General features: G+C 38.0%; 1 protein-coding gene across 2 annotated transcripts in view; it reads left to right on the top strand.

Moving 5' to 3' along the window:
- Positions 1–27,500, top strand: part of TSHZ1 (teashirt zinc finger homeobox 1) — a gene marked incomplete at its 5' end in the record, with an annotated part of 52,880 nt that overhangs the window by 10,340 nt on the left and 15,040 nt on the right. The window contains one exon of one of the 2 annotated variants that reach the window (XM_082479639.1): positions 6,227–6,356. The exons of the other annotated variant lie outside the window; for it this stretch is intronic. Within the exon in view, the coding sequence (XP_082335765.1) occupies positions 6,227–6,356 (130 nt within the window). Of the gene's footprint in view, positions 1–6,226; positions 6,357–27,500 lie in introns of those variants that run through there. 2 annotated transcript variants of the gene reach the window in all.

The raw sequence follows: 27,500 nt of genomic DNA, 5'->3' as shown, positions 1-27,500 counted from the left end.
TAAAACTTATCTATTGTGACTAATATTTATTTCAAAGTACAGAATGTGTCACAGCAGTAGGGCATCCTATTATTAATGCAGTAAACTCTTGCTGTAATACTTTTTGGTACGAGGTTGCCGTGCTCAAGTTCCCGGCTATATAAAAGTAACAGTGAAACATGCCTTTTTTCAGCTGTATCTTGCTGTAACATGTGAAATGACTCGTTCCCAGGAAGAACCATATGGACAAATTGTTCCATATTAAACTACTACAGTATAACTTTGAGCTGGCCTCGTATGCTATAAAGTCTCTGGTTAAACCACCAATTTTAAAGACTGTTTTCAATTCTGTTCTACTTTTTAAATCAAGTCAAGGCATGGCTCTTCCAAGTAATGTATTCAGGTTGGAATTTCTTAATATGAAAAAGTTCATGAATCCTTACCTGCTCTTTCATCACTGCAGTGCTGATGCTTTGCAAGGACCACATCTGGGTCTTGCTGTATTTTAAATATGCCTTGCACTGCATGCAATTGCATACTACGTTACATGATTCTACTATACATTTTTTTTCTCCAGAGGTGCCAGCTTATACTCCAGATCTTAATTTCACTGAAGGATTTTGCATAGATCCCACTGACTTCAAATGTAAGAGTAAAAGCTGCAGAGGAATCATGTTAATGCAGGCAGATTTGTGCAGAAGATGACACATGGCCAACATGTTTTCTTTCTTTTTTACCCTCAAAGAGGCACCTGCTGCTGCAAAGGGACACTGCAGTAACTTCCAAATCAGGAACATTCACTCTCTGTACTTACAGAAGATTATTTTTTTTTCTATCCTGTAAGTCACTACTTAAAAGCCTTGCTGAAATAAAAAATAAACACAAGAATGATATTTCAGTGTAATCTTTTTTTTGCCTTAACATCTGGTCAGTGAAAGGAAAAATGCCTGTGCATTTTCAAAACAAAATGAAAAGACAATCTTTCCTGTTAAGTTTTGTATTTTAAACTGCCTTTATTCAGGGAGAGGGAATTCCCTAGCCCCCCGTTTATCTTTACCAGAATATTGGTAGCTCATGTGTAAGCTTGTGTTTTGTCCTTTTTGTTTTGGTAGTGTTTTCTAGTTGAAAAGAAGAGTGAACTCCCAATCCTCTGCCTTTTCCAAACCTCTAGTTTGTAGTTGTACTTATCATCAATATTGCAGGCCCTGACACTCTGCAGCACTGTCACTGTATATACTGTGAAGGCAGTAAAAATGAGCACTAATCAATCTTTCAGGGAGAAGCAATGAGCATTAGAAGGCCACTATCCTGTGACTAAACACACCCCTTTTATGGAGTGTTGGTGCTAATAAAGGACAGCTTATTACTGAGGCAGAGACCAAAGCTTGGGTGAGGTCAACCATGACTGGCAGTCATCAGTCATTCTTAATGATACTTTTTCCCGTGCTTTCTAAGGGATTCTGAGCAGAGTGCAAATCATTCGGGGTCATCCATAGTTCATGTACCCACAGATGGCAAAGGTTTTGAAAGACTTTAGTTTAAACTTGTATTTTTTTTTTTAATGTTACTCAAGTAGGCAAAAAAACTCAAACAAAACAGATTTTTGCTCATTTGGAATGTTGTATTTTCTTTCACTCTAGTAGATATTTTACACACTAGAGTGCTTGTGCTTTATAAAGAACTACATAAATTTATTTTTATGACGTCTGTCTTCTTTAATTATTACCTTTGATGTCTATTGGTGACTAAAGAGAGCTTAACAGGATTTCTCTCCCTTCTTAAATTTCGCAAAGTGAAACTCAGCCAGTCCCTGACAGATGTCTGTTCCTCACCTTCAGGATTATTTTATAAATCCCTTTCTGATGAGCGGAAGTGTCAAATCAAGGACAGGTCATAAAGTAAAAGTATAAACCTTTTAAAGGGAGACCTTGGTAATATATAAACATTTTGCACACTATCTGAAATTTTATGGACTTAAAAAAATGACATTTTAGCAATAGGAAGGCAAAAGTTTAAAACACCAGACGGTGTGCACGTGTTTTTAAATACACACTGTTCCCTTGCTCCTTCTCTTCCTTTCCATAGTCAAATTTTACGTGTATTGAGAAAATAGCTGTACTCTCTGTAGGGGCTGTCACTAAAGTTTGGTTTTCAAAGGGTCTCCTTGTTTCATTTACTTTGAAATTTGTGCTTCTTTCAGTTGTTTTTAAATTCCTCAATTAAGCACTCTCTGCACCACCTTGAAGTTGGTGAGTGGGTATATAGCTGCTGTGATCTAGACAACTGCTGTCATTTTCAGCTGGTTGAGATTATCTGAGATCTTACTTGAGCGAAACTGCTACCTTACTTCTAAAACTGAAGTAAACTGGATCGCTTTTTGGGTCTACTGGCAAGTCCACAGCACCGTGTAAAGAAATATTTTACTTTACAGTAGTACATTACTTTATAATGTAAAATCCTGATGGCACGTCGGAGGGCAAGGGAATCTATGTGGTTAAATGTACCTTCATACATGCATATGAATGTATACAGACTTTAAACATTGGCTATAACTAGTGGTGTAAATTTTACAGTTACAGATTCTTTCCTTTTTGTATTCATCTTCGTACTGTTAAAAAAACCAAGCATGTACAGCATGTGTAAACTGAAGAAAGCAGTTTCACTGGATTAACATTAAAAGCTCATTTGTTTCCTAGCATGTGTGTACAGCACCAAGCACAGTAGGACCCCATCCCATGTAGAAACACTTAAAAGTTACGATATTTTGTACTATAAAGTAGTAATGTGCTGGGGGGAAGGGGAAAAAGGTAAATCATTCTTTTTAAAGGTCAGAGGCTTTTTCTGCAGTGTTTTTGTGGTTCGGAAAATCATCTGATAAAGTCCTTCATGGTTGATGTTGTGAATGCTTCCATTCCTCATTGGGATCTGCGTCTTTTTTGTGTACTGGTTAATATAATTCAACTCAGTTGTGTGGTACTGCAATTACACATGATGTCCGAGGCTTCGGGAGAATTAAGCAAGTTATTGATGAACCAGTGTGATTGATACATCACTAGAAATGATGTAAAGCATATGGAAATTACCGATTGAGAAACAAACATTAATGCAGTGTTCCAGCTGATAGCAGCGCTCATTACAGCTTGGATCGGGAAGGGACTATAGCAATTTTGCGAGCCCCCATCCCAGTGATGCTCGTTGTTAATTGCTGGTGAACACACAACCGATGCTAGAAAGTGACTTACCTGGCCAGAAGACCCCGAACCAGCAGCTGGCTTTGTGCAGTCACAGGGGTGTGCCCATGTACAGCCCATTGCTAGATCAGGACCTGAGACTACCATTCATCTAAGAAATACTTCTGTTCAAGGCTCTGTGTATCATACAAAACCTTCTATTTCCAGTTACTCAGAGCTTTGGGTGGCGTGAATGAGCTGTGAGAGCATCCACACGGGGAGGAAGACGGTGACACTCACATCCTGTCACTTCTGGGTTGAGGGCCTCCAGAAAGCCTAGGCTAGAGTTTTAGGTCAGCTGAACATGTAGGAGTGGTATTTTAGTGCTACATGGTGCTAGTTCTCTCTCTGTTCAGGGGACAAAAGTCACCTTTGGGTTCAGCGTCCTTCATGTTGCTGTGCAGATAGAGGATAAACAAAAAGCAGTGCGATTCTGTGATTGCATCTCATCAAGGTGATGCACAAGTTCAGCCTTTCACATAGGTGTAATGCTGGTTTATAGATACTGTATCCCATCTCCCCCCCCCCCCTCCTTCCTGGTGTTTTTAGGTGTTTAGTTTTTCCTTTGTATCTGAAATCCTTTATTTTGTCTTTACAGTCTGGTTGAATAGGAATCATTTAGTTTATGCAGCTTTGTGCTTTCTCTCTACAGCTTGTATCTGCATGAATGTGTTGCAGCCTGATGCGAGTTCATTCGATTAAATAAAATGCTTAAATTGTAATCCGTGCAAAACGATCGTATTTGAAACACTTGATGTCTCGGTGAGAATCCATTTAATAGTGATCAGATTTAAATGATTTAACACAGTGGTGGTGGTGGTGGGAGGTGGGGGAGGGAAATACAGTTTCGAGACATTCCTGTATATAAAAAAAAGATTAAACCAAATTCAGATATGTCTCTCTCCCCCCTTCTCTCTCTCTCTCTCTCTCTCTCTCTCTTTTTAAGCAGTCAAAAGATATACTGTATCCCCAGTGAAAGGGCGCTTTCAATCCAGTTATCCACTTTACCCAGTCTCAGTTTCCAGAACCTTCCACACCCCCCTTGGTTAAACCACTAAGCCTTTGATTCCTTCCTGATTACACTATGCGAGACATCTATCAAACACTGTCTTATCTGTTTGTAAGGCAGCTCAGGCCTCAGATTTAAGTCATGGGTTTTGGCTACAAGTTGGAGTGTGATTAATAATTGACTAATGTAGCTTTTATTTATCACAGGCTAGCACATTTCACCATTACTGAGTTAATTTATGTTAAGTGTAAGCTGTCGTTCAATCTGTTTTTCAACTTTTTTTTTTTTTTTTTTTAAATCCTGAGTCTATCTTTCACTTTTTGAGAAACAAAATCCTTACACAGGGCACAGTCTTACTTGGTGCCAAAAAGTTGATTTCCTTTTCAGCGGAGCCATACATCACCGGCCCTCCCAGCTGCAGTGTCAGCCCCTGACAGAATGACATGTGTCATTTATCAAAGGGGCCAGGCCGGGCCTTGGGAAACGCACACGACAAAGCCTGAGAGAGTTCATTTCGCAGTCCCCTCCTACCCTCTGCGAGCCTCTTGCCAGGAAAGCCTGTGATGTTTCTGTCTTCGCAGCATTACTGTAAGTCCTTCAACCTTCACAGAATTAACCCTCACTGCTGCCACTGCTGCCAGCCCTCCCCAGCGCTGCCAGCCCTCCCCCGGGAGCCGCGATGCCCAGGTGCCATGCTGGCTGGCCGGTGTGCGGAAATAACGTGCACCAGGCTGCTCCATTGTCCGTTTCCCCACTCCTCCTGGAAAGGACTACTGTTTTGATTTGTTTTGTTTTGTTTTTTAATAAATCCCATATATTATACGCTGTAAGAATTAAAGTCCTATGTTTTTCTACAGCAGGACAAGGTCAAAGACATAAAGAATAAGGTAATAAAGCATTTCAGTCATGAGAAAAGGGTAGCCACTGTCCTACGCACAGGTAGAGATTTGTGCTTCACGTAAGGCAGTGAGTGAGAGGGAGTCTTCTTCCACTTTCCCGTTTAAATTCTCTTTCAGGTTATTCTGAAACCATGTGCTGAAATAAATACAGCAGGTAGTTTCTCCGTATGCCACTTCACAACATCTGAGCCACACAGTACCTGCGTAGAGGGACTGACATGGTAGGACTTGCCGCACCTCTCGTGAAAGTCATCTATCAGCTGGAGGGGGCAAGGTGAGGAGGAACAAAACTTGGTAGCATTTAATGGGGAAAAAAATAATCCCCAGACCTCAAGGTGTCACTTGCACTGAATAGTTTAATTTTTGCAATATAGTTGCCTCAGTCCTGCAGCCCAGGAGATGACAAAGGAGTTAAAGTAAAAAATAATCTTCTGTCAAATGAAGAAGAGCATATTTTCAAAATAAGACGACGTTTTTGCTGAAACAAAACTTTTGTTTGCGTGCGCGTGCGAGTGTGTTTAAAGTGGCTGAATTTTACGTCTTGATCATGTACAAAGAATGTGAGAAAGTTATTGTCTCCTCCCCTTCCCCCACCAAATCACTTTTTGTACTTTGCATAGTTCCTACCACACTGAAGTTATTTACAGCATCAGATATCATTTAAAGAGATAGCTAAGGAGACTGTAGCCTTAGCTAGGAACTTTCCAGAAAGGAGTCCTATAAATTAGCCATTGCTCAGGAGTGGCTGTTTTCTAGTCAGGGCTGGTCCTTTCATTTGTCTACATAAGGCTAATTTATTTTTGCAGCCAGATGTGGGCTGACAGCCATCACTCAGAGCTTCCTTCCCCCACTGTTAGGAGGTCGGGAAAACAGTCACGTTTCCCATTTTACAGAATCCCCATCAACATTATTGAAGATGGATGTATCTTTAAAGCAAAGATTGATTGTGGATATCGGAGTTATGGTGTCATTTATCATAGTGAATATTATTTAGACTTGGATTGTACAAGGCTGTAACTTGAGACACAGCCAGGGGAGGGACAATCTGGAAACGAGGATCCATGAACTTTAATGGATGGATGCTTTTTCAAAGCTCCACTCACTATAGCATGATTTACTTTTCTTACAGAAAGGAAACAAGCATTTCAGTTTTAAAGGGCCAGCATACCGTCTTGTCCTCTTTAGTGGGTCCTTCACGGAGGCATCCAAGACTTAAAGCTGAGACAATAAATAGAGATTGTGTCTGAATATTATATGTATATAAGTGCTTTTATGTTAAACATATCTAGGTGCATTTGAAACCCTTGTTTGTGTGAAATACGCTAGTTAGGTTCTCAGTTGAAGGGGTACTGTGGCTGAATGATGCAAAATACTGATTATGGAATGCTGTGACCCGAAACTGCAGAAACTCCAAATAACTTGCGTTACAACTAGCATTGTTACATTGCCAGGTTCATCTCTGCTGGGTGAGACAAAGAGTATCTAAACTATATATTCACTTACTGCTTGAGGTGTCTTACAGAAGTGGAGCGTCTGGTAAATTGCTCACATACCTGGTGGAGCATCAGCTTTCTTGGTTGTTGAGAAATGCAACAGACCTCAACAGCCTCATGCATACTGTGCTTACATTCTACTTTTATGTAAAATTAAGAAACATAAGTTGCGATCTTACAGGTGAAAACATACCTTATATTTTCAGAATATAATTTTAGAAAACTGCTTACAACCTGCTGAAAATCTGAAGGCATGGTTCAGCTAAGTGTTATTTCTGATCTAGTACCACCAGCACACCAGTGTGCTTCATTAATTTATTAGAATATTCATGTTTTGGAACATCACTTTTTGATTTTTTAGAAATAAATTAACTTGAATTCAGAAAATGCTCAACTGACTGCAGTAAAGGGGGAAGTTCCTGAAACTGGTAGCATCGGTCTAGATACAGTATGAGCAGGTCTCAAGCACATTTCCCCCATGTGTTCTGACAGCTCAGTCCACCTTGAAACTTTCTTCCCTTAGCATCCTTTTCCCAGTTACTTTTTCCAGGTAGCTGTCCGGTCTCCAGGTGAAGTTGCTTATTTTCCATTTCCATCCAATTTCTGATTTTCTGATTTCCACTGATACCTTCCATTTCCCACTGATTCAGTTTTTGGAGTTCTTTTTCATGCCTCTAATCATAGCTTGTGTCCCTCTTGACCTGCCTCCCTTCAGTGGGTCATGTATCACAGTTTAGGAATTACTGTATCATACCAAAAAATGCATTGGACACGAGTTTATTCATGTGGGCTGACATGTATCTACTAAGAGGAAGGTAGCTCTTACCACACTTGTCCCTCGTCCGTTACATACTAGCATTTAAAGCAGCACTTCTGCAAGGATATACTAAAACTTGCACCAAACTATCTCCTTGGTGGTTTGTTTTTTTTTTTTTTGTGTGTGTGTGCGTGTGTTTTTTTGGTTAAAGAAAACCAGAAATCATTTTGCTGTCATAAACCAAATTCAGTACGAGAGTTTTCATATGAATAGTCAAGCTCAAGAGTTTAAAAAAAAACCCAACAATGGAAACAATTATGAACATCTGTTTTTGAATGCATATGTATTCTGTACATAACAAACAGAGAAATCCTATTATCTAGAACAATAAAAGGGAATTTCCCTTTCTGTCTGAACACTCTCTGGGAGGAATATGGCCTTCCATTTAGAATCATGGTTTGGGGGTTTTGGATTTATTTTTTTTTTTTTATTAATGAGATGAAAATGAGGATTTTTTTCTTTTTTTTTTTTTTTCTGTTTTTTTTCCCCATCCTCTTTCATGTGGTCCTGATTTCAATTTCAGGGACACTAGTATAAATCCTGAGAAATCTATTTTTACACCTGTGCAGCTGAAATCTGAATGCCTCTATGAAGACCTGCTATATTTACTTATACATAAAAAGTATTTTTCTCTTGCTTGAGAAACATACAAAATGTCTTCAAAGAGGAAGTAGTTTATCAAATTCATATTAATCACAGCATCAATAATGTTGACCGGGGTCAAGTCATTACACTAAATATATTGTAACCATTATTAATGCATGTAGCCCCGTGCCATAGCTATGATATAAGACTGCTGTTTCCTGATTAAAAGCTGTTTGGTGATGCAGAGATTCAATACAGATTCTCCCTGCCTTGTGGTGACTGACAGTAGCTTCTGGTATTCTGCCTTCTTCTGACAGTGGAGTATATTAATATGAACACACCTTACAGAGGGGGCTACAAGAAGTGCAGAATGCAGAAAACAAAAGTGTCTAATTTCAGCCGCCACAACTGTGCATCCATAAGGCAGCCAAATTTATCATGGCACATTATGGAGTGCAGCAAATGTCATGAAAACCATTGTTTTTTAATTTTTTTCCCTGAGAGTCTGAATGAGGTGATTTATGGTAGTTATCCATCTTAAGGGTCATCCATCAACTTTTAGTTGCTAGGCAATCAAACCAACAGCTGTTTGCTTTGAATCAAGCTGAAAAGTTGTCAGTCATCACATGCAGGTATGACCTTAGTGGTTAAAAACATTATCATGCATGCAAAATTAAAGAGACAAAGTCCTCATTTTCCCTCTTCCATAACTTGGTTCATTACTTTCCATGAGCCATACAGGTAGCATTGGCCCCAAAGCTTTTATTTAAGGCAATGTTTTGAAAGATCCCGGTGCTGGAGATGCTGGTCATTGCATCACAGAAATATTCATGGGCTCATGTAAAAGTTATTTGTACAAAAACGGTTTTTAGCAGGGCAGTTTCTCAGATGTGACGTCAAGTTAAGTTACACAGAACTTTTTGAACTCAATCTCTTTGGCGCATTTAGAGTCAAGGGTGGATCTTGAGTAGCAAAACTGTTGTAAAAGGCTACAGATTTAGTGCGTGTCTCACTGCTGGGGTAGCAAATGGTGCAGTGTAAACAAGGGTAGGATGCTGTTATTGTTTCACTATGTCCCCTTAGAGTGGGGCTAGAGGACACAGTGGTGAAACCTCACGAATTATGCGTACACTAGTCCACCATGTTTGTTACTATAAACAGAGCAATATCACTTGAGATTTGGAGGCACTATATTTGACAGTGTAAGAACAACCTAGATGTAATATGAGGACATGGGTCTGTTTCCATTCCTTGCTTCTGGTCTTCTGTTGAAATTGCTTGTAAGGAGTTATTCTTCCCATTGTCATCTGGCTCCACTGACTGCCATTCCCTATTAAACAACTTTGAAATGACTGACACATAAGGGGAGTCAGATTCTGCAAGGGATTCTAGAAAATTCTGAAGAAGTTTGGAGGTAAATTGTTGAAGAGACAACAATGCACGATTTGACAATAAATGTACAGTTGCTAACTTGCTGTTAGTTCCTTGAAAATTGCATGCATCTCCAGTGCTGTAATCTTGAGCCACAGAGCCACTGGCAGATTGAGAGAGATGTAGCAAGCAGTCAGAAATGCTCTGTGCAAAAGTGCAAAGGGGAAGTGAATTGAGCCATTTTGGGCAAAAACCTGCCTTCAAGCCATTTTTTACCAGATGTAACCAAAGGACTACCTTTACCTATTAATGAACTGTTTTGAACAACTCAACCGTGAGCTGCAGCTGTTGAGGTGGAAGTGTTCTGCAGCAAAAGTGCTTGTTACCATGTGTTTTTCTGAGACCTCAGGCCTTTCTTCAGAAAGAAAAAAAAAAAAAAAGGTGTGCTTTACCTCTATGTTAATTCAGACACACTTGCAAACCTGAGGCCAGTCCTCGTGAAGATGACACATGGTAGTTGTTGATAAATCTTACTTTCCCCAGACGCTATATCTGATTCTGTTAACCTGTGTGAAACAGTAATTGTCTTGTCTTCTCAGGGATTCTGCTATGTGCTAACTAATCATGGTAAGAAAAGACTCCCTCCTCATTTTGATAAATCTTTTATAATATTTCAATTTTTATTTACATAATTAGCCAATTGTCTTTTTCCCCTTAACATCTCTGACTTTCATTTGTGTATGAATTTAGCTGTGCACCTATTTCTATTTAGATGTCACTTAAACTAGTAGTGAACAGTCCTGTGCCCTTGAAACCACCGTGTCATCTCTGCAGGCTCTTGTGTGGACTCCCGTTCACCTAACATTTGAGCACCTTCCAAGTGTTAATGTAAAATATATGTGCAAAATACTCCTTGTAGTGAATGCGCTGATGGGTGATAACCATTTTCATAACATCCTCACCGTTGTATTTTCACTTACCATGTAGCTCACACCAGGTGGCTTGTTAGCAGTTGCTAATGAGTTTGTTGTAGTGTGGGAGGTTCCCAGGTTGAGAGCTACACGCAGTTTTGCTCCCTCATTTGAGCTGTTTCCAAGACTTGTATGTGTGTATTCCTAATGTTATTTTAAAATACTTCTAACACTTAATTTTGTTCTCCACAGAAATATAGATGCAGAAAATGTGTGAACCAAATCTTATCACGATGTATCTATTTCTGTTTGTCCCTTTAAAAAAAACCCTAATACTCTTTCCTCCCATCATAGTATTATTTTCTGTATGTCTTCTCAGTAAAATAGATTAGTAACAGTGTAAGTCCTAAATGGATCTCCTGACATCTTTGACTCCCTTCCATTTACAGCAAGCAAAACCTGCTTTTCTACTCTATTTTTTTAAGATAGTAACTACTACAGCTGTAGAGAGGGAAAGTTGATGTAGGTTTTACAGGAAATTTAAGGAGAAAATGATCACTTTGGGACAGATAGTAGTACTCTGTCAAGTATTATCCCATCTGCAGTAGAGTAATGAAACTCATAGTGGGAAAAGGTGGCAGAATCAGGCTGTTTGATCAGCTTTAATCTATGAAGTGCCTAACCTAGTCCTTTAACCTTTAGTATAGCTCAGTACGTAATCCACCTGTCCACATCACCAGAGGGACAAAATGAAGAATTTAGACTGCTGTTGAACAGAATGAATTTCCATAGTGGGTCAACCTAATGTTACAGTGATGACACATGGTAATTTGATAGTTACCACATAATAACAGGAACAATGCAGTACATATAGTACTGGGTAACTTCATTGGATGTAGCCGTAATTACATGGCAACTCACTGACTGTTAACACTTTGTCGTCTGATTACTGTGCGCTAGTGTCAGTGATGTAATTAACACAGGTGTTTCTGCAGTTGAAGTATATCCAATAAGCTGTGTACCTTTTTTGGTGTTTTTTTTTGACTCCTTGGCCTCTATATTTACAGGGTGGTTTTATTCTGTGTAACATTAAGAATTATTTGTCAACCTGCAGAGACATGCCTCTGTTCTTCTGAATTCTGGTGCTCTCCAGAGCTGATGGGTTTCCTTTACTGATGCATTCCTAGGAAAAAAAAAAAAAAGAAACTTAAACAAATTTCTAAAATTAGCCTTATGGTCATCTATCTCTAGCAGTCCTGCTGGTGTTTGCTACATTTAGTTGTACTGAAATGGAATCTTAGAATAAAGTTAATGCTCAAGTGATAAGAATGTGATTGAGTAATGTAGTGGGAATGGCTTTGTATTCAAGACAAATGGAACATGAGATACACTTGGATGGTTTTGCCTGGTTTATTTGAATTAAAGGTAGGAGATCACATAAACATCTAAATCCTGGGTTTTCTTGTTAGCTAGATATCTAAACAGTCTTTGGCTTTGAGTTTAAGTTACATTTATATATTTATTAAATTGCTTTTGTTATTTTTGATTTGAGAAACAAGCATTTTGTTGTCTAGAGGCTCTGATCAGAGCCTGTTCAATTAAACACTATTTAGGACCATTGAGCACAGACTCTACCCCAAAGTATACAGTCATGATGAAGGCTGCTAATATGGAGTAAAAGGTAAGGAGAGACACTATAAAGGTGAAGTCTTGTAGCAAACTCTGTAGGGCTAGGAGTATAGTCCGCAATCCATTACACTTTCTTCAGTGTTCTGTCCCTCACTGGATCACACCTATCCCTCTAGACTAGGAATCTTCCAGCTAACATACATTTCCACTGATAGCCCATGATGAGCTGCTTGTTTCTCATCCTTTCTTGTAAAGATTATCACTTGTATGTATATATGTATATACATACAATCATATATAGCATATGATTTATATCGTATTTTGCTAAGTGACATCATACTTAAAGAGTACTTCATTTGAACTTTCAATTTACTTCATTAGGGAACAGGTAGATTGAATAAAAACTTACTTGGATGATCAAATAAACATGTCATCTAACCCATTATCTATCAGGGACAGAGGTAAATTTTTATCATTAATATTTTTTCCTTCTTTTCCCTTAAGTAATCAGCAGCATCTGCTTTTCTAGTAGATCCTGATGAAGTATGGTTCCCTTCTTCAGGTGAACGGCCCAGTTCCTCAGATTAACTGTTCAGTTTACACATGGAAAGCCCTCCTTCATGTGCTGTACTTCCAACATAACTTTTGCATAGATCAGATACATCTTTCAAGGTTTATCTGATTGTACTGTATTTTATGTATGGACAGCAGACAGAAATAAAATATTAGTGTGTATAAATAGGACCAAACGACGAGCATCCCTGCAATACTTTGCACTTTAAAAAAGAATTTCTTCTTTTGAGTGCTCCTAGAGGGGGTTTCTAGACTGGAGACTACTACATGTAGCAGTTTTAGGGAAAATTCAGCAAAATGTATAGTTCTTGTAATCCTCTTCCTCAGTGCAATGCCACCCTGCCCATTTCTATCTTTCTTTGCCTTTGATTGATTGTTGCATATTTGTATTTTATATGCATCTTACCAAAGCTCTGTGAGTTTATGGCACTGTCAGTGCTGTTGTATGTTTGCTGAGACCAAAGATGTAGCAAATCTAAGCGTGAAACTTTGTTGCTAGCACCACTGTTTTGCTGCTGCCCTTCTGCTGAAGGGTATCACTCCCACAGCAGTGGGCATTACCTCTCATTTATCACAGAACCTATCTCGATCCCTCAGCTGCTTCTGCACAAAGTCTCGGCTTTGTAGTGTGAATCTGCTTTCACTGGCAGTATACACCACGTGCAGCTAGACTTGTTCTTAGAAATGAGCAGCACTTTAGCTACTCCTCTTTTCGCAGAATAAATCGAGTTCCTTTGTGCTTGAGCACCAGCGTGGCTGCTCTACAGGTGTACAGTGAAATGTTCTAAAGTGACGCATTTCCTTTAGAAACTTGCCGTTCTGTAGTTAGAGACATATTCGTTGCCCGGCTTGATAGCATTGAAGTAGTTTAAATGTCTCTTGGTACACAAAAAGAAATTAAAGCACCAGCAATTCATCCTATCAGCCTTCATTTTTGCCTAGCATGGTAAACCACTGAGGATAAATCTATTCCTAGGTGTCCCTGCTTCCCAAATAAAATTGTCTCAAAATTTGTTTTTTTCTTCTGAAAACAAGATGACTTGGACTTTTTCTAAAACAACCTTTCTCTCTGTGCTTTTGATTGAGTAGCACCAGAAATCTGCTACTTTGCTATGCTTTCTGCCACCTATTTTTTTCAGCAAGTGAGATGCTGAGATGTACAATTACCATGTACAGTTTCAAGGATGCAGTAATGGATGGTAAGCTGCAGAAGGGAAGGGCAGATACAAATGTAACTGTGTGGTGGCAAATGGGTTGGAGAGCATTCATAGCCTAATCCTGATGGAACCTAAGACTAAATGGCTAAATTCAGTTTTCTTGTTTTTCCTGTGATACATTCTTGTCACAAGTTTCCTGTGTGAGGAAACAACCTCTGCTATTCTATTCAGAGATACTGGTTGCATTTTCCAGCAGTTATGCTCCTCTTGAGACAGCTGAAAAAAGTTCCCCAAAAGCACAGGCGAAGCTTAGGTGATTTTGCATGTACAAAAATTGATTCTTGATAATGTATTTTGGTGAGACCTTCTTTCTTCTTGTTAAAAAGCCTCCCATTTTCCCTATTTTCATTGATGTTTCCTAGGTATTGTTCCTATTTCTTCATTAGAGTTGGCCATGATGAACAAGTGGATGAAACAAACAAAAAATTAGGCTCCCAGAACTTCTCCTTGTTGTCTTTTTTTTCCAAATAATAGAAGTGGTTAAGAAAGAGAGCTCTGTTCTTTCTTGTTTTCCATTTTCTGTCTGCGCTTCTGGTGTATGTTATCTAGCCTGAGAAAAGCTGGTGAGTGTGTGTGTGTGTCTGTGTCTATTTATGTGTAAACAAACTCCTGAGTAAAATTGTGTAGGGTGCTAGTAAAACATCTGCTTAATTCAGTGTATCATGAAGCACAAGGCCAAGAGCTGAATGATTTTACTCCTTGAGAAAGGTGTGTATAAAACCACATGTATCTTAGGGACATTTTATTGCATTTTGATTTTAATTTTTTTTTAAAAGCTTGTGCAGGGTCTAATGGGAAAAAAAATTGCCTTAATTCTTATTTTCTTCTGAAGACTCTGCTACACAAGCCAGGTCAATTTCAGGGCTCCTGCTCAAGTTTGCTGAAACTGACAGTTGAGACTAAGAAAATCGTAACATTTACGAACTTGATTCCTCTTAGTTATGCATATGCAATTTGGGGTACCTCATTTGCAGCCAATGGATTCACATCTGCATCAGTGTCAAACCAGTGGAAGTGCGAACAGAATCAGATTTACAGGATCTTTGAACTCCTCAGTGATTAATGAAATTCTTAATTCTGAAAGTGTGACAGGAGGATAATCTTGACAATATTTCCCCCTGCTTTCTGTGGGTGGAGGGATTTGAAGCCAGCAGTGGAAGTTGCGGGTCCTGACCTGTTCCATTACAGCAATTTGCTTGTTCGGGCTGGACTCTCCCGAGTAAATCCCTTCTCATTTCCCTCAGGCACCTGTACCTCCTGCTCCTGTGGCTGGAGGAGATCCATCATGCTAGAGAGTTAAACTGTACTTCCACTGTTCAGACTCTGGCCAAGAACCAGGATATTCCCTTATTTTAAGCTAGTCCTGAAGGAGCACTGTGAATTCCCAATGCCTTTGATATCGCTCTTGAAAGCTGGGAATTAGAATACCTGGATTCTGTTCCTGCGCCTTAATTTCTCCACTTGTAAAACTAAGTTAGCAGTAGTTAGCTTTCTGTGGTAAGGATTTTGAGATTTACTTACAAAAGAACATGATGCAAGTGCCAAGATAACAACACAGAGTGGCTAATGAATGCAGGAAGGTGGACTTGGTTTTGTTGTTTGCTGTTTTTTACCAATAGACCTCAGTGTGGAAGGATATTACTCATACAGTAGTTCTTTCTAGCAATTGCTGTATGTACAGTACAGATATCATGTAGCTTTTAGACAGATCTCCCAAGATCTCTTTAGATATCAGTTCATCACCATGGTTGGGAGTTTAGGTTCCTAAATAAAAGTTAGACAGATCAGTAATTACTAAGCTAGGTCTGGTCCTTTGTTGTTAATGGTTGGTAATACGGTTTTTTTTTTTAGAAACTGGTGGCTATGCTTTTTATTATATGTATTATGACCAGCTGTGCAACCGGGACTTTTGAGGCACTTTGTACAAGCTGCAATTAATAAGTTGTGAAGAGACTGATTGTTGCAGCTGAAATGGTGAACTGATGTAGTTACCCAAAAAACATTGGGAAGCGGTGACCTAACTGTCACCCCATGGAGAATGAGGCTGGTCTTAAATTTGTGAAATATCCCTGTTTTACAACACTGACTGTAAGAAAGAATTCTGTTAAAAGTTAATGGAGGTGTTCCAATGGAACCCTATTAGATTCTTCCTCTATTAAATGACTGATGCAGACTTTTAATGGATGTTTTAACTAGGCATTGTTATCAAAAGGACTGCTGCACAAATTAAAACCAGGCCCATAATCAGTGAAGAGAAGCTGGATTTACTCCTCTGCCTTTGTCATGGGGGAGTCTATGTGTGTTTGTGTGTGCAACTGAAAGGATGGAGAAAATGGTGAAGGAAGATGGTAGAAACATTAATTAGAAAAGAGAAATGGAACATTTACATTTTTAGGAACGTACTAAATTTGGCCAGTGAAAATATCATGTAGGTAAAGTAGGTGAGATAGCACACACATTTTTATCTACTGAGCAAATTTTGACAAGAAAAGGGGAAGAGTCTCCTCTCAATAGCTGTGATAGTTCTCCATTTAGTGATCCAATTTTGGATAACTTTTTAAACCAGCATAAGGTCTGATCCTGTGGGATACTGAGTGTCCTGAACTTCCATTAAATTGAGAGAGAGTTGAGGGGTGGACTTGCCTGGACATCATAAACTCATCTAGTAGCATTCTGATCCTGAGTCTGTGGTGGTACCTGTTCATTCTGAATATAAGGCCACATTTTTGCACAGGCACAGAAAAAGTGGTTTGTGGTAGAGTAAATATAAAAGGGACTTGATTTGGAGCTGTCTCCTGTCTCCTGCTATGATGGCACTATGAAGTGAAGAGTAGAGGATTTGACATTTTGTTTCAAACTAAGATGTTGGCTTGGTGGTGTGATATTTTAAAGTTTTCTTTTAAAAAGCATCAGGGAACGAGTATGCTGTCTCTGCAGTTAAAGCTTGTGAAATTCTGGTTTCTGACATTCTTTTGGTTTCCCATGCAGAGTGCATGCCTTTCTGTAGTGCCCCTGCAATGACCTCCTCTCTAACCTGGATAGATTACTCATGAGGGGTCATTTGGTTTCCATCCTTGTATGGCCATGGCCATCTCATTTAAAGGGACCCTGCCACATAGTTTTTAAGTCCCCTCTGTGGTACAGTGACAGTTATACATTCTGTGAGCAGATGTCATCTTAGTTATTTGCCTGGTCCTTCCAGTGAGTGAAAACTGTGTTAAAAAAACCCCAAACAACCCAAAAGGAAAACAGAGCAAGGTAAATCATTGCTGTCACTCTGCATTGCACGTGCAAACAAACTCCGTGCATATGTGGGGCAGTTGGTGTGTATTTGGATAGATGTCTTTATGCGAGGGATGTAAAAAAGTAAAGTATTTTGCTGTTCACTCAGAACTAGCTAAATTTGCATCCCAGTGTTTTGCTTCAGAACAGTCATGGTAATAGTTGATTTCTATGAATGAGTTTTCCTTTCCTTGCTGTTAGAAGGCCCTGGGTGTAAGGCTCCTGTTTTACTTGCCTGAGTACTTCCTATCGAGGCGCTTTAGTACATCTCAAAGTGGTCTTTCTGGCCTGCTTAAATCTGGGACATTATCACGACACATTGTTTGATCTTGCTCACTGATACGTTCCAGTGTATTGCCAGTTTCTAACAAATCCGCTGGTGCATGCTGCTGACAAAAAGAAGGTTCAAACCTGGTGATGGCCCCCTTGAAGGCCTTGGCACTAGCTTCCTTGAATGTCACAGGCCTCTGGTTATATGCAAACGGCTTGAAACACTTTTTATTTTGTGACGTGGTTATTTGCCACTAGAATAAGAACATCTGAGCCTTTTCCTCTCAGTTGTAGTAAAAACTTCAGACTTGGCATAAACTGCAGTTTTTTTGGAGAAGGAGAAGGCTAGATCTTTCTTCTCTAAGGCACTGAACTGGTTTAATTGAAAGAACAATTTGATTTGCTGCTGTAGCTGCTGCTACAGTAAAATAGCTTGGAATGCTAGCAAATTTTTACTTCTCTCACCCAAACCAAGGATTTAATACTGGCAGGTGAACTTCTGAAGGCTGCTATCAAGTATACAGAGACAATAACTGTCTTGGAGGTGGAACTTTGTCAATATTTTTTGCCTTGGGCCAAAAAACATTCACAATAATGGAGTGCTAAAGCCCTGCTCAGAAATGTTGCAGCTAGAGAAAGGGGGATTTATTCCAAGTTTTAGAGTGCAGTATTTTGGTAGGATGTGTGGTTTCTTAATCATCCTTATGTTGAAGCATCAACCATGAAGACATTTGGGGGACACCTAAAGGCATGCTGCTTCTTCAGTAAGAGCTGCCCTTATACTTGAGGTCATGCAAAGCTGGCTACATTACTGTCCTTAATATTATGTTATCATGCAGTCCAAAAAAGGTTGCACGTCAAAATATCTCTTCCTGTGCCCTGTAACCCAGGCAGAGCATTTTTTTTTTTGTTATTTTGAAATTTCTATAGTGGGACAGGGGAGACAATATTCCAAATTACAATATTGAGAAATTAAATAAATGTTTGCAAAGCTACTTTGCCCATTTCTTTCTGAAATGATTATGAGATTATAATCATAAAAAGATTTGGAGAATAGATAATAGAAGCCTCTTGAGATTGTTCACATAACGTGTGAGTATTTTATAATGCCATAAATAGCAAGCCAACTAAGCTCTTCTAAACTTAATTTATTAATGCACATTGATTTATAATTATAATTATAAAGCCCAGGAATATAGACAAATGCTTGTTGTTTGGAAGCAGGTAAGCAATTAAAGAAGTAGCTCTTAGCTGCAATGGGCAAAAGCAGGCAAGAGGGAGGAAACTCTATGCTGCGGAGTGTGCCAGCCCTGAGGTTGACTGTCCCTTGGTTAACACTGTGATAGACTGCACCAAATGCTGCCTCTTCCTCTTTACCTCTCATTGAAAATGAAGGTTAACAATATGAGACAATATCTCTTTTGAAAAAAAAATATCAGGTGCCTGGATCTCAGTTCCCTCTTTTATGGGCCCTAGTGGGATTTTTTGCACTGTATGAATGCAAGGAGACCTCGGTTTGGTAAGACACACAAGAAAAGCTCTCCTTTATTGATCTGAGCCCTGGCAGTAAACTAAACTTTAATGCTCCCAGTCTTTAGCAGTGTCTGTGATGCCAGCATATGAATGCAGAAGTAACCAAAAAGGGATCAGGTTTCACCTGTTTTCAAGAATCAGGAAAGAAATACCAGTAGATGGTATTTTCTAAATTAAAAAAAAATAAAAGACCCAAATATACCTTTAGAAACTGATCTTTAGTTTCCCTTAAGTCTTTTAAGTCAGAATTAAAACTGTTTGAGACTAGGTGACTGTATTCTCCTAAACGCAAGAGTCTAACACAGCAATGTGTGATATATTATTTTTACTCAGTTCCAGTACTGAAATTCTTTCTAAATCAAGCTTATTCTTTCAGAGCATCACTGGGACAAGATATTTGGTTTATTGTGTATTATGTTTCAACCACTTTAGGAAATTCTAGCTTTTTGCTTCTGATAGTTTGGAGTGTGCAGTGTGGCTTCTAATGTAGTTAGTGAGTCTCAGGTCCTCATTTTGAAACTGGAAACCCATTTCTGTGTGTTCCTCTGATGTGTATTTTGAGTCCTGTTGACAAGTATGTATGCATGTCAGAAAGACAGTAACTTAATTTCTCAAAGGTTAAGCATACACCTTGCTTTAAATATGTGAGTGTTCCCAGGGCATTTTAAAATTGTGCCTCGATTTTAAGTAATTCATTGGCTTGAAATCTGCATCCTTAAATCTCAGATTTGTATTTTTAGATTGATTGCAGGAAAGGAAGACCCTGGCCATGAGTGGCAGTCAGATTTCTGATACACAGAGAAATTGACTCTAGAATTCTGTGGTGTTTTCATATGAATAAAACAGGCATTATGAAATAAGGAGCTTGGATGGGAAATGTTAATCCAACCAGATTCTAGTGTCTGGTTTAAGGCTGTATGATACATTTGGAGGGTTTTTGGCTGCAAATGTCCCATCCAAAGAGTGAAGAGGTGCATTTTTTTAGATACCCAAGGTTTTCTACTTTAAAGGTAGCTGTGTGTGTGCCATGGATGTCACTACCTAGGTATAGCTTTCATAATATATACGTTATTGTTTGTTACTCCTTAAGTCATAGAATATCCACTAGTGCAATGTTGTGTTTTTCTTCAGATAGATAGATAGAACCAAGTCATAAAATTTAGATTTTATTTTCCATTACAGCTGCAAATTAGTGCCATGTATATGTATAATATTTTCTGTAAGCAGGTGTGGGATTAAAATAGTTTTTGCAGCTAGCTTGCTTGTTTACAGTTTCCCAGCTAAGTATTAATATTCTTATCATTACTTCTGAAAAATGAGTATACTCTGTAGTTTCCTAACCTCTTGTATTTTAGTATTCTAACATACTTACGGGGTTCCCTGTTTAAGTAAATTCATGTTTGGATCAGAAAACACAAACCCTTGCGGATTTGCATTTTGCCATCCATGCACTTGATAATGTTTATGAAAAGACCAAACAGCAAAAAGCAAAGTCTCGAGCTCTCCCCTCACATTTTAGCGAAGATTTAACAGTAGGATGACATAGTGAATAAGGGCCTGCTCCTGTGATTTGCTCAGTACCTCCTATGATTTACCCTTGGTGACAAAAAGGGCAGGTAGTATTTTGCAGAGGATATGCATCCCGTGGTAGGAGCAGGTCCTAAGAATTTTACAAAACGCACTGCGAAGCAGCAACAGAAGTTGTCATCTGAACAAAACCACACTTTACAAAATAAAAGGAACAAAAATGTTTTATATTGTGGCCTTTGGTTTTGTTTTTTTTTTTCTGTTTGTGCTTTTTGAAAAAATCATGATAGCTGATGTATGTTCAACTTAACCGTATTGAACAATACCAAGTAAGTCACTCAGCCATTGCCGAAGAGCCGGGGACCCAGACGGCTCTGTGCTGCATGTACTCCCGAGCACGCTCCCGTTAGCGAAAGCATTCCACTGCAGGCACTGGATGAGGACTTAGAATCATAGAATCATAGTCTTGCTGTGCTCCTGTGGCGGGAGGAAAACCACTGTCCGATGGTGTCTGTCACGCTCCTTTCCTTTACCTGTAATATCACGCGTTCTTTTCCCTACATTGCTAGTGCCTGTATTCTGCACCGAGGCGTACATAGATGCCGAGAATGAACTATTAAAATGAAACAGTATTTGAGCTTTTCAAGCACGAACTAACAACTGATGAAAACACTTTTTCTCTTCATTTCCTTTAATGCTCTCCACAACCCACTCAAACAAAAATAATTGTACAAAAATCTAACATTTCTTTTGGAACAAGGAGGTGATTTTCCTCTTTCTCCTCTTTCCTTCCACACAGATGATTTTAAACATCTAGGGCTAGACAGCTCTGATGAAAGCTGTTTCTCAAATATTTGTGTGGCACTGATTTTACATTACTAGATCTCTTATCCTCTACCCTTTTTTTTTTTTTTTTCAGCTTGGTTAGGGGAACAGTTGCTGGATTGCAAAGATGCATTTAGTGGGCCAAATTCTTTCCTCTCTTATACCCATGTTATGTCAGGAGAGTACATGAGTTTGTACCTGTGTTAGTGAACGTAGAATTGGATTTGGCCTTTATGTTTTACTTTATGCATTTATTTTTGTCAAAGCATATTGTGTTTACTCACAGGTGTTAGTTATCGTAGCAATAATTTTTCTTCTTCATTGGTTTTGGTAGCTCTTGGAGCATTTGCATGTACGCAGTCAACTTGTTCCTGTGGTTTCTCCCACTCTTTTCAGATACTAAGTCACATGAGAAAACAAAACACAGCATGTTTTTGTGGTACTACTTTTTGATTAGCTATTGATGTACTTTCCACAGGTGTTCTATATTATCAAAAATGTGACTAAACTGGAATATGAGAGGTCGTACATCCACAGTGGGTAATGATTTCTGGCCATAATGCTGACAATAATAATACTACTTAGCTGGGACACAGTAAATAAGCATGTAAGCTAGGAGTACTCTTTGTCTGTTTAGATGTCTGTTTGGGATTGGGATTTTTCTCTTTATGAAGACATGGCCACACTATATTAAAGAATTCATGTTCTTCCTGATACTTGATTATACTGTACATAAACCTCTGAGAAACATTACCTGCTGTAAAGTCAACGAAAACCAAAGATGGAATTAAAGAAAACCCCGAGCTTTTCCAGCAATTCATGTCTGGCTCCAACGTTCTGCATGCTATTTCTCTACAGAAAGGCTCACATATTCATCTAACCAGGAGAAGATACTTCCTTGGATAAGTACATACATGTGCTGTGAGTTTCTTATGTTCAGGTGAAGACTCTGGTTTGATTCAGAACCTTTCAGCTGCCTACCTAAGCTCTGACTACGTAATCAATGGGGAAGTGAGACCTTCTTAGACTGAATTAATTTCTAGGTTTACCTTTGCTGTTATCGATGACTATTTTGTCATTAATATATAACAGTGTTTAAAATGAAATAAAATACATGAAATGATAGCTAAGACATTTTTGGTAAGCATTATAGCATTTTAATGTTAATCTGAAGCAATTAAAGGCCAGATCTTGAACAGATGAAAGCACTCTACGTCTCCAGTGTTAGGAGACAAGTTAGTTGAAAATGATTTCTGAAAAAACCACAAGCTATTGATTGTGTTATTTGTGAGCATGGTTATTATGAGCATCTTAAATGCTATTCCACTTTCCTGTCCTTAAAGCAAACACACAAACAAAAACACAGACAAAATACAGGAACTTACTGCTGCTATCACTTAATGATAGTGTTTCATTGCAGCCTTTTTGTGGTTAGAATAACTGAATTGGGGGTCATGGCACATGAAAAAAAAAAGGAAAGGGCATGTCTTTTAAAAAGGAAAACAAAAAGTTGCAAATAGAAGATGGTACTGAAAATTAAAATGATAAATTGAAAAATAATGTGATTGAACTTTTTTTGAAAATACAGTTAAATTTGCTGCTATTGTTTAGGCTGAGGCACAGTGACTTTATGAACAGTGACTTTATTTGGGGGAAGAAATGCTAGGAATTTTATTCCTCCCCATTCCCATTTGTTTCCTGGTATCTTCTGTTGATGTTTTTCTCTATTTTTTCCATTATTATTTGCTAAATATATTATGACATTTTATTTACCTTGGTCGAAAGCTTTGAGACCTCTGTGTGGCTTCACCATTCTAGCAATTTCGCAAATAAATCACTGATCATTGTACAGAAATATCACAGTTTACGTGAAGACAGCATTATTTTTATGGTAGAAGAAGCAGGTTTATACTGGATAGTTGGATTACTACATCTGTAGGTATGCGTACAGAATACACCCACTCATATTTTTCTTTTTAATTAGGACTTAGTTTTTATTAAAGCAATGTGTTACAGAGGGATTTTGGATGTAGAGTGGTGGAATCTACGTTCTTCGATAAGACATTTCATTTTATGGACATACGTTATTTCTGCATGTGTAAAATAAGGATACGTTGTTAGTCTTTTGTTAATTTCCAGATAATTAAACATTATTATCTATTTACTAATGAATAGATGTGATCTGTTTACAATATCAAAGATGTATATAAAGCACGCAGCTATAGCTGAAGCTCTAATTAAAACACATCATTGTTTGTCATGGTTTTAAGGCGAAAATTAAAAAGCGTTGCCAAATTAATCTTCAATCAAGAGTTCATTAATTAGCTAACCTTCTGTAAATGGGCTGCAGTTTGATGACAGCTCACTAAAGGACCATTTAAATGAATTCCTGATTGTATCAATCAGACAAGGGAAAAGAATTAGATTTGCAGCTCTTTTGCAGTAGTTCCTGCAAACATTTCCCCAACATTTAATGCACACAATGGATGTTAAACTATTTTAAAGTGATGAATCCTTTTTATTACTGTCCCAAACTCTGTTACTTCTTGCTGTATATCAAGAGGAAAGGCATAATGCTGCCAAGGTTTCATGATCCTGAACAGAATATTGCGGAGGAATATGCTTTATAACATAGTAATAAGCAGTTGCTTGAAATAACATCATAACTTTCCATGAGAAAAATGTTTTGAACCAATTATTGATTATATAATAGTCTTTAGTAAAATTTACTTTGCCTCTGTCATGAATTTTAAAATACGAGGGCTTAAGTGGTCAGGTACTTCAGTTGCTTTTGTGCTGGCAACATAAAATTTCTGGACCTCTAGACTATCTGGAAATGCCTGCCATGAAAGTGACAAATTAAAGATGTTAGTGCTAGATTAGGGTATATTTCTGTGTTACTTTAATGCACGTAGTATCTATCTAGACCCATCACAAGGCTTAAAAAAGAAGTTTAGAATGAATGGCTTGTAGAAGTTCATACATGATTTGGCAACTCCTTTTGTGATAAATAGGTGGGATTGGGATTTGTTTTTTCATATATTTAGTCTGTATGTATGCCTTTTGTGGTTCTGTGTGAACATGTGTTTTATGAAAAGTACGGTCAAAATAACAGTCTCTATTTACTCTTGCCAAAAGTTCTCCTTCTAAACTTCATATAAACACACATTTGGGTTGGTTATCTTCTCAGTGAAATAAAATGGTTTCAATTTTTTTGAGGGGTGGGTGCAGTTATTTAGTCAGTAGATTCATATACACAAAACTCTTTGAAACGAAAGCATTAATTAAGTCCAAAAAAGGTTGGATGTCAAAGCACTAAGTGACATATTGCATATTAGGACACCTCAAATGTCTACAAATTGAACAGCCATGGCGATCTTTTTCTCCCCCATATAAATATTTACATTTGTTTTGTATTACATATACTGGTATTATTAACCAGCTACCTGTAATTGATATATTATTCTAAGTTATTGTAAAATATCTCTCCATCTTGTTTGTATAAGTGATAGAAGTATGTTAAAATACAACTTCAGCTGAATTTATATTTTTCTGACCAGTATAGCATTGTACATTTTTGTTATCGTCTGCCATGAGACAATAACCTTGTCCAGCACTGCTACATCTGTTAAGTGTATCCTGCCAATTAAACCACAGAGCTGGTGTGGGTTTTTTTCTTAGTCAAGGTGTTTATATCAACATTTCATACACATACAGTAATCCAGTGTGAAGGAAAATCAGGTTTTTTTCCTCTGTGCTGATTTGCATATGCATGTCAAATCTAGCTCTGCCATTTTTTATGGTATTGAGGAAAACAAAATGACCTTTACTCAAGTTCTTAATAGTGGAAGGTTCTTATGTTCTGAATTTTCAGGTGGTGGGGGAAAGAGTCTGGAAAAGTGAGCATTTGCTGATTGCTCCACTGATGCTCGCAACAGTCTGATACAGTCTAATACACTAAAACTCTCTATGCCTTCCTGTTATAATTGCATCTCTGCTCAAGGCTACTATAGTTAGGCTACATTAAATCTCATTGTCAGTCAGGCTGCATAAGGCTCAGGAAGCTCACGGGCTGGAGCTGGGCAATGTGATCTTCCTCAAGAGCAACTTCTCTCACTGCTACTTGCTTGTCTTCTCACAGACCACTACATTACTATGTACATAATGGACACCCCTTACATAAATTATGTAACTTGATTTCTCCCCCTGTCTGACAGACACAATTTGCTTAAAAATAAATACGAGCCTGGTAATCTAGGTTGCCCATTCTCCTTTTAGCTAACTGCACATGTTATTTATTATCTTGAACAAAAAGAAAAAGCAAAAAGTCACTAATTCGGTTATGAACCAACATATAGCGCACGTGTAGGAGATGGGTCATGTACACTTAACATGTATAAAAAAATACAGGAGCTTTCAGCAGGGCTTCTATCAAAATAATTATCTAAGCAATTATCTGTGCTATTCAGCTAACTTTTGCATGCGATGGTGTTTCTATGCTTTTGTGTTCGTCAACCTTACTGCTTTGAGTTCTCTTAGGAACTATTAGACTGACAGTTTTCAAATTGTGCAGAAAAGACAAAGAAAGAGAAAAGGGCTTTTTATAGAAAATTATGCCTTTATTACAGGTAGTTAATAAGTATTAATATCATAAGAAAATCAATGGGTTAAATGCAGTTGTATGATTTTAACTGGTGCACAGATTTCGATCCTGTGCGGCTTGCCTGCATTTTCAGGAGGTCGTTTTTAACAGTCTCAACACTGCGGTTCTTTTCCTCCCAACTGCAACACTATGTATGAAAAACGGAAGGACAAGCAAACCCTGATGTGCCATGCTTGCGTGAATTTTGCAAACAGTATTCCTGATCCTTTAGATTGATACAAGCAGGAACATAAACAAACTGTCCCTGAAGTGTGCACTTCAGGATTATTTTGTCGTTCAACTCTATAGTAGTAGTAGTAGTAGTAGTAGTAATAATAATAATAATAATAATAATAATAATAATAATAATAATAATAATTTTTAATCCTGCGGCTTGTTGGCTTCTGTATGTATATCAAATTAGATATGTTTTAATTTTTGGCTCTTCAAAGGATACTTACATATGCCGATGAACTGCCTAGGCTTTAGGCAATAGTATCCATTGAATTTTGTGTACAGACAGAAGAGTGCATACTAATGATTGTATACTCTAACAAGTCAAAAACTATTTTATTTTGTCTGAGGATTTGTGTTGTTCTCCGTCTTCTTATATGAAGCTGTTTTCATTTTAAGAATGTGGGCTTTGTCTAGCGATAACCTTTGCATTATGCAAAGGAAAACCTTGCAAGGAACAATACGGTCTTTTACTAAAAAGTTTGCTGCTTTGTCATGGCAGTTTTCTTTTAGTGCGTCATGGGTGGGGAGAGAAGGACATTTCATAGGTGGGAAACTCCACTAGTACATTTATATTTAGTGGTTGCACCCTCCTTCCCAGTTACTGGCAAAGCCTTGAGAAAAGTAAACCATGTGCTTTTGTACTGTCTTATTTGATTTGGACTATATTCTCACTGTTGTTTGAAGCTGACATGAAACGCAGTGTCTGCATGACCCATTTTAGCAGCCCATTATCATAATTTCACTGTCGTATGGCCACTGAGTTAATGTACTTACAAATGACAGAGAAAGTGTGTTACATGACCTTAGGGTTTTCAAAAATTAAATGACGTAGGAGGTTGTATTTCAAAGAATTGTTAAAGGGTAGGGTTTTGGAGGGTTGGCTTTTGGCTTTTTTTCTTCCCTCACCTTAAAGTGTCATAGCTTGTAACAACAAGAAGGTATCTTTATTCCTTGATAGACAAAAATACTAAAAGTTTAAGCTTTTTCAAGCTCTGGAATTTAGCCGTTAGCTTAATAATTTTGAGTAACGTGAAAGTCTGAATGTGGTCTATTTTAATTATTTTAGTTATTTTTTCATTGTCATTCATCCGTGTTCCTGGTATAATTAAGTTAAATTGTCTTTTGTATTTATTTATTTTGCTGGGTATGGAATTTTTCTTTCCTTGTTTGTTTGTTTCTTAGTTTGTTTTGGTGTTTTTAAAAGGAATTATTTTGGATGAAAGCAGCACAGCAAGTATGTTTCCTGGGTTTGCTACAACAGTGCTGTCTTCCGGTTGATCATGTGATGTGACAGTGCTGGGAATAATTTTGGTTTGAAAAATAATCTTTTTAAAAAATGGCTTTCTTAATTAGAGTTTAAACCAGATCTGAATGTGTTTCTTAATTTAGGCAAGTGACATTGGCATTTTATCAGTGCACAGTGTCCCCATACTTCCCAAATTTTATGGAGTCATGAACTTACATTGCTAAA

This window comes from Vanellus vanellus (genome assembly GCF_965231255.1).
Source record: "Vanellus vanellus genome assembly, chromosome: 2".
Classification (NCBI taxonomy): domain Eukaryota; kingdom Metazoa; phylum Chordata; class Aves; order Charadriiformes; family Charadriidae; genus Vanellus; species Vanellus vanellus.
The sequence above is the reverse complement of the archived record's forward strand: the minus strand, read 5'-3'. Positions and strand labels throughout refer to the sequence as shown.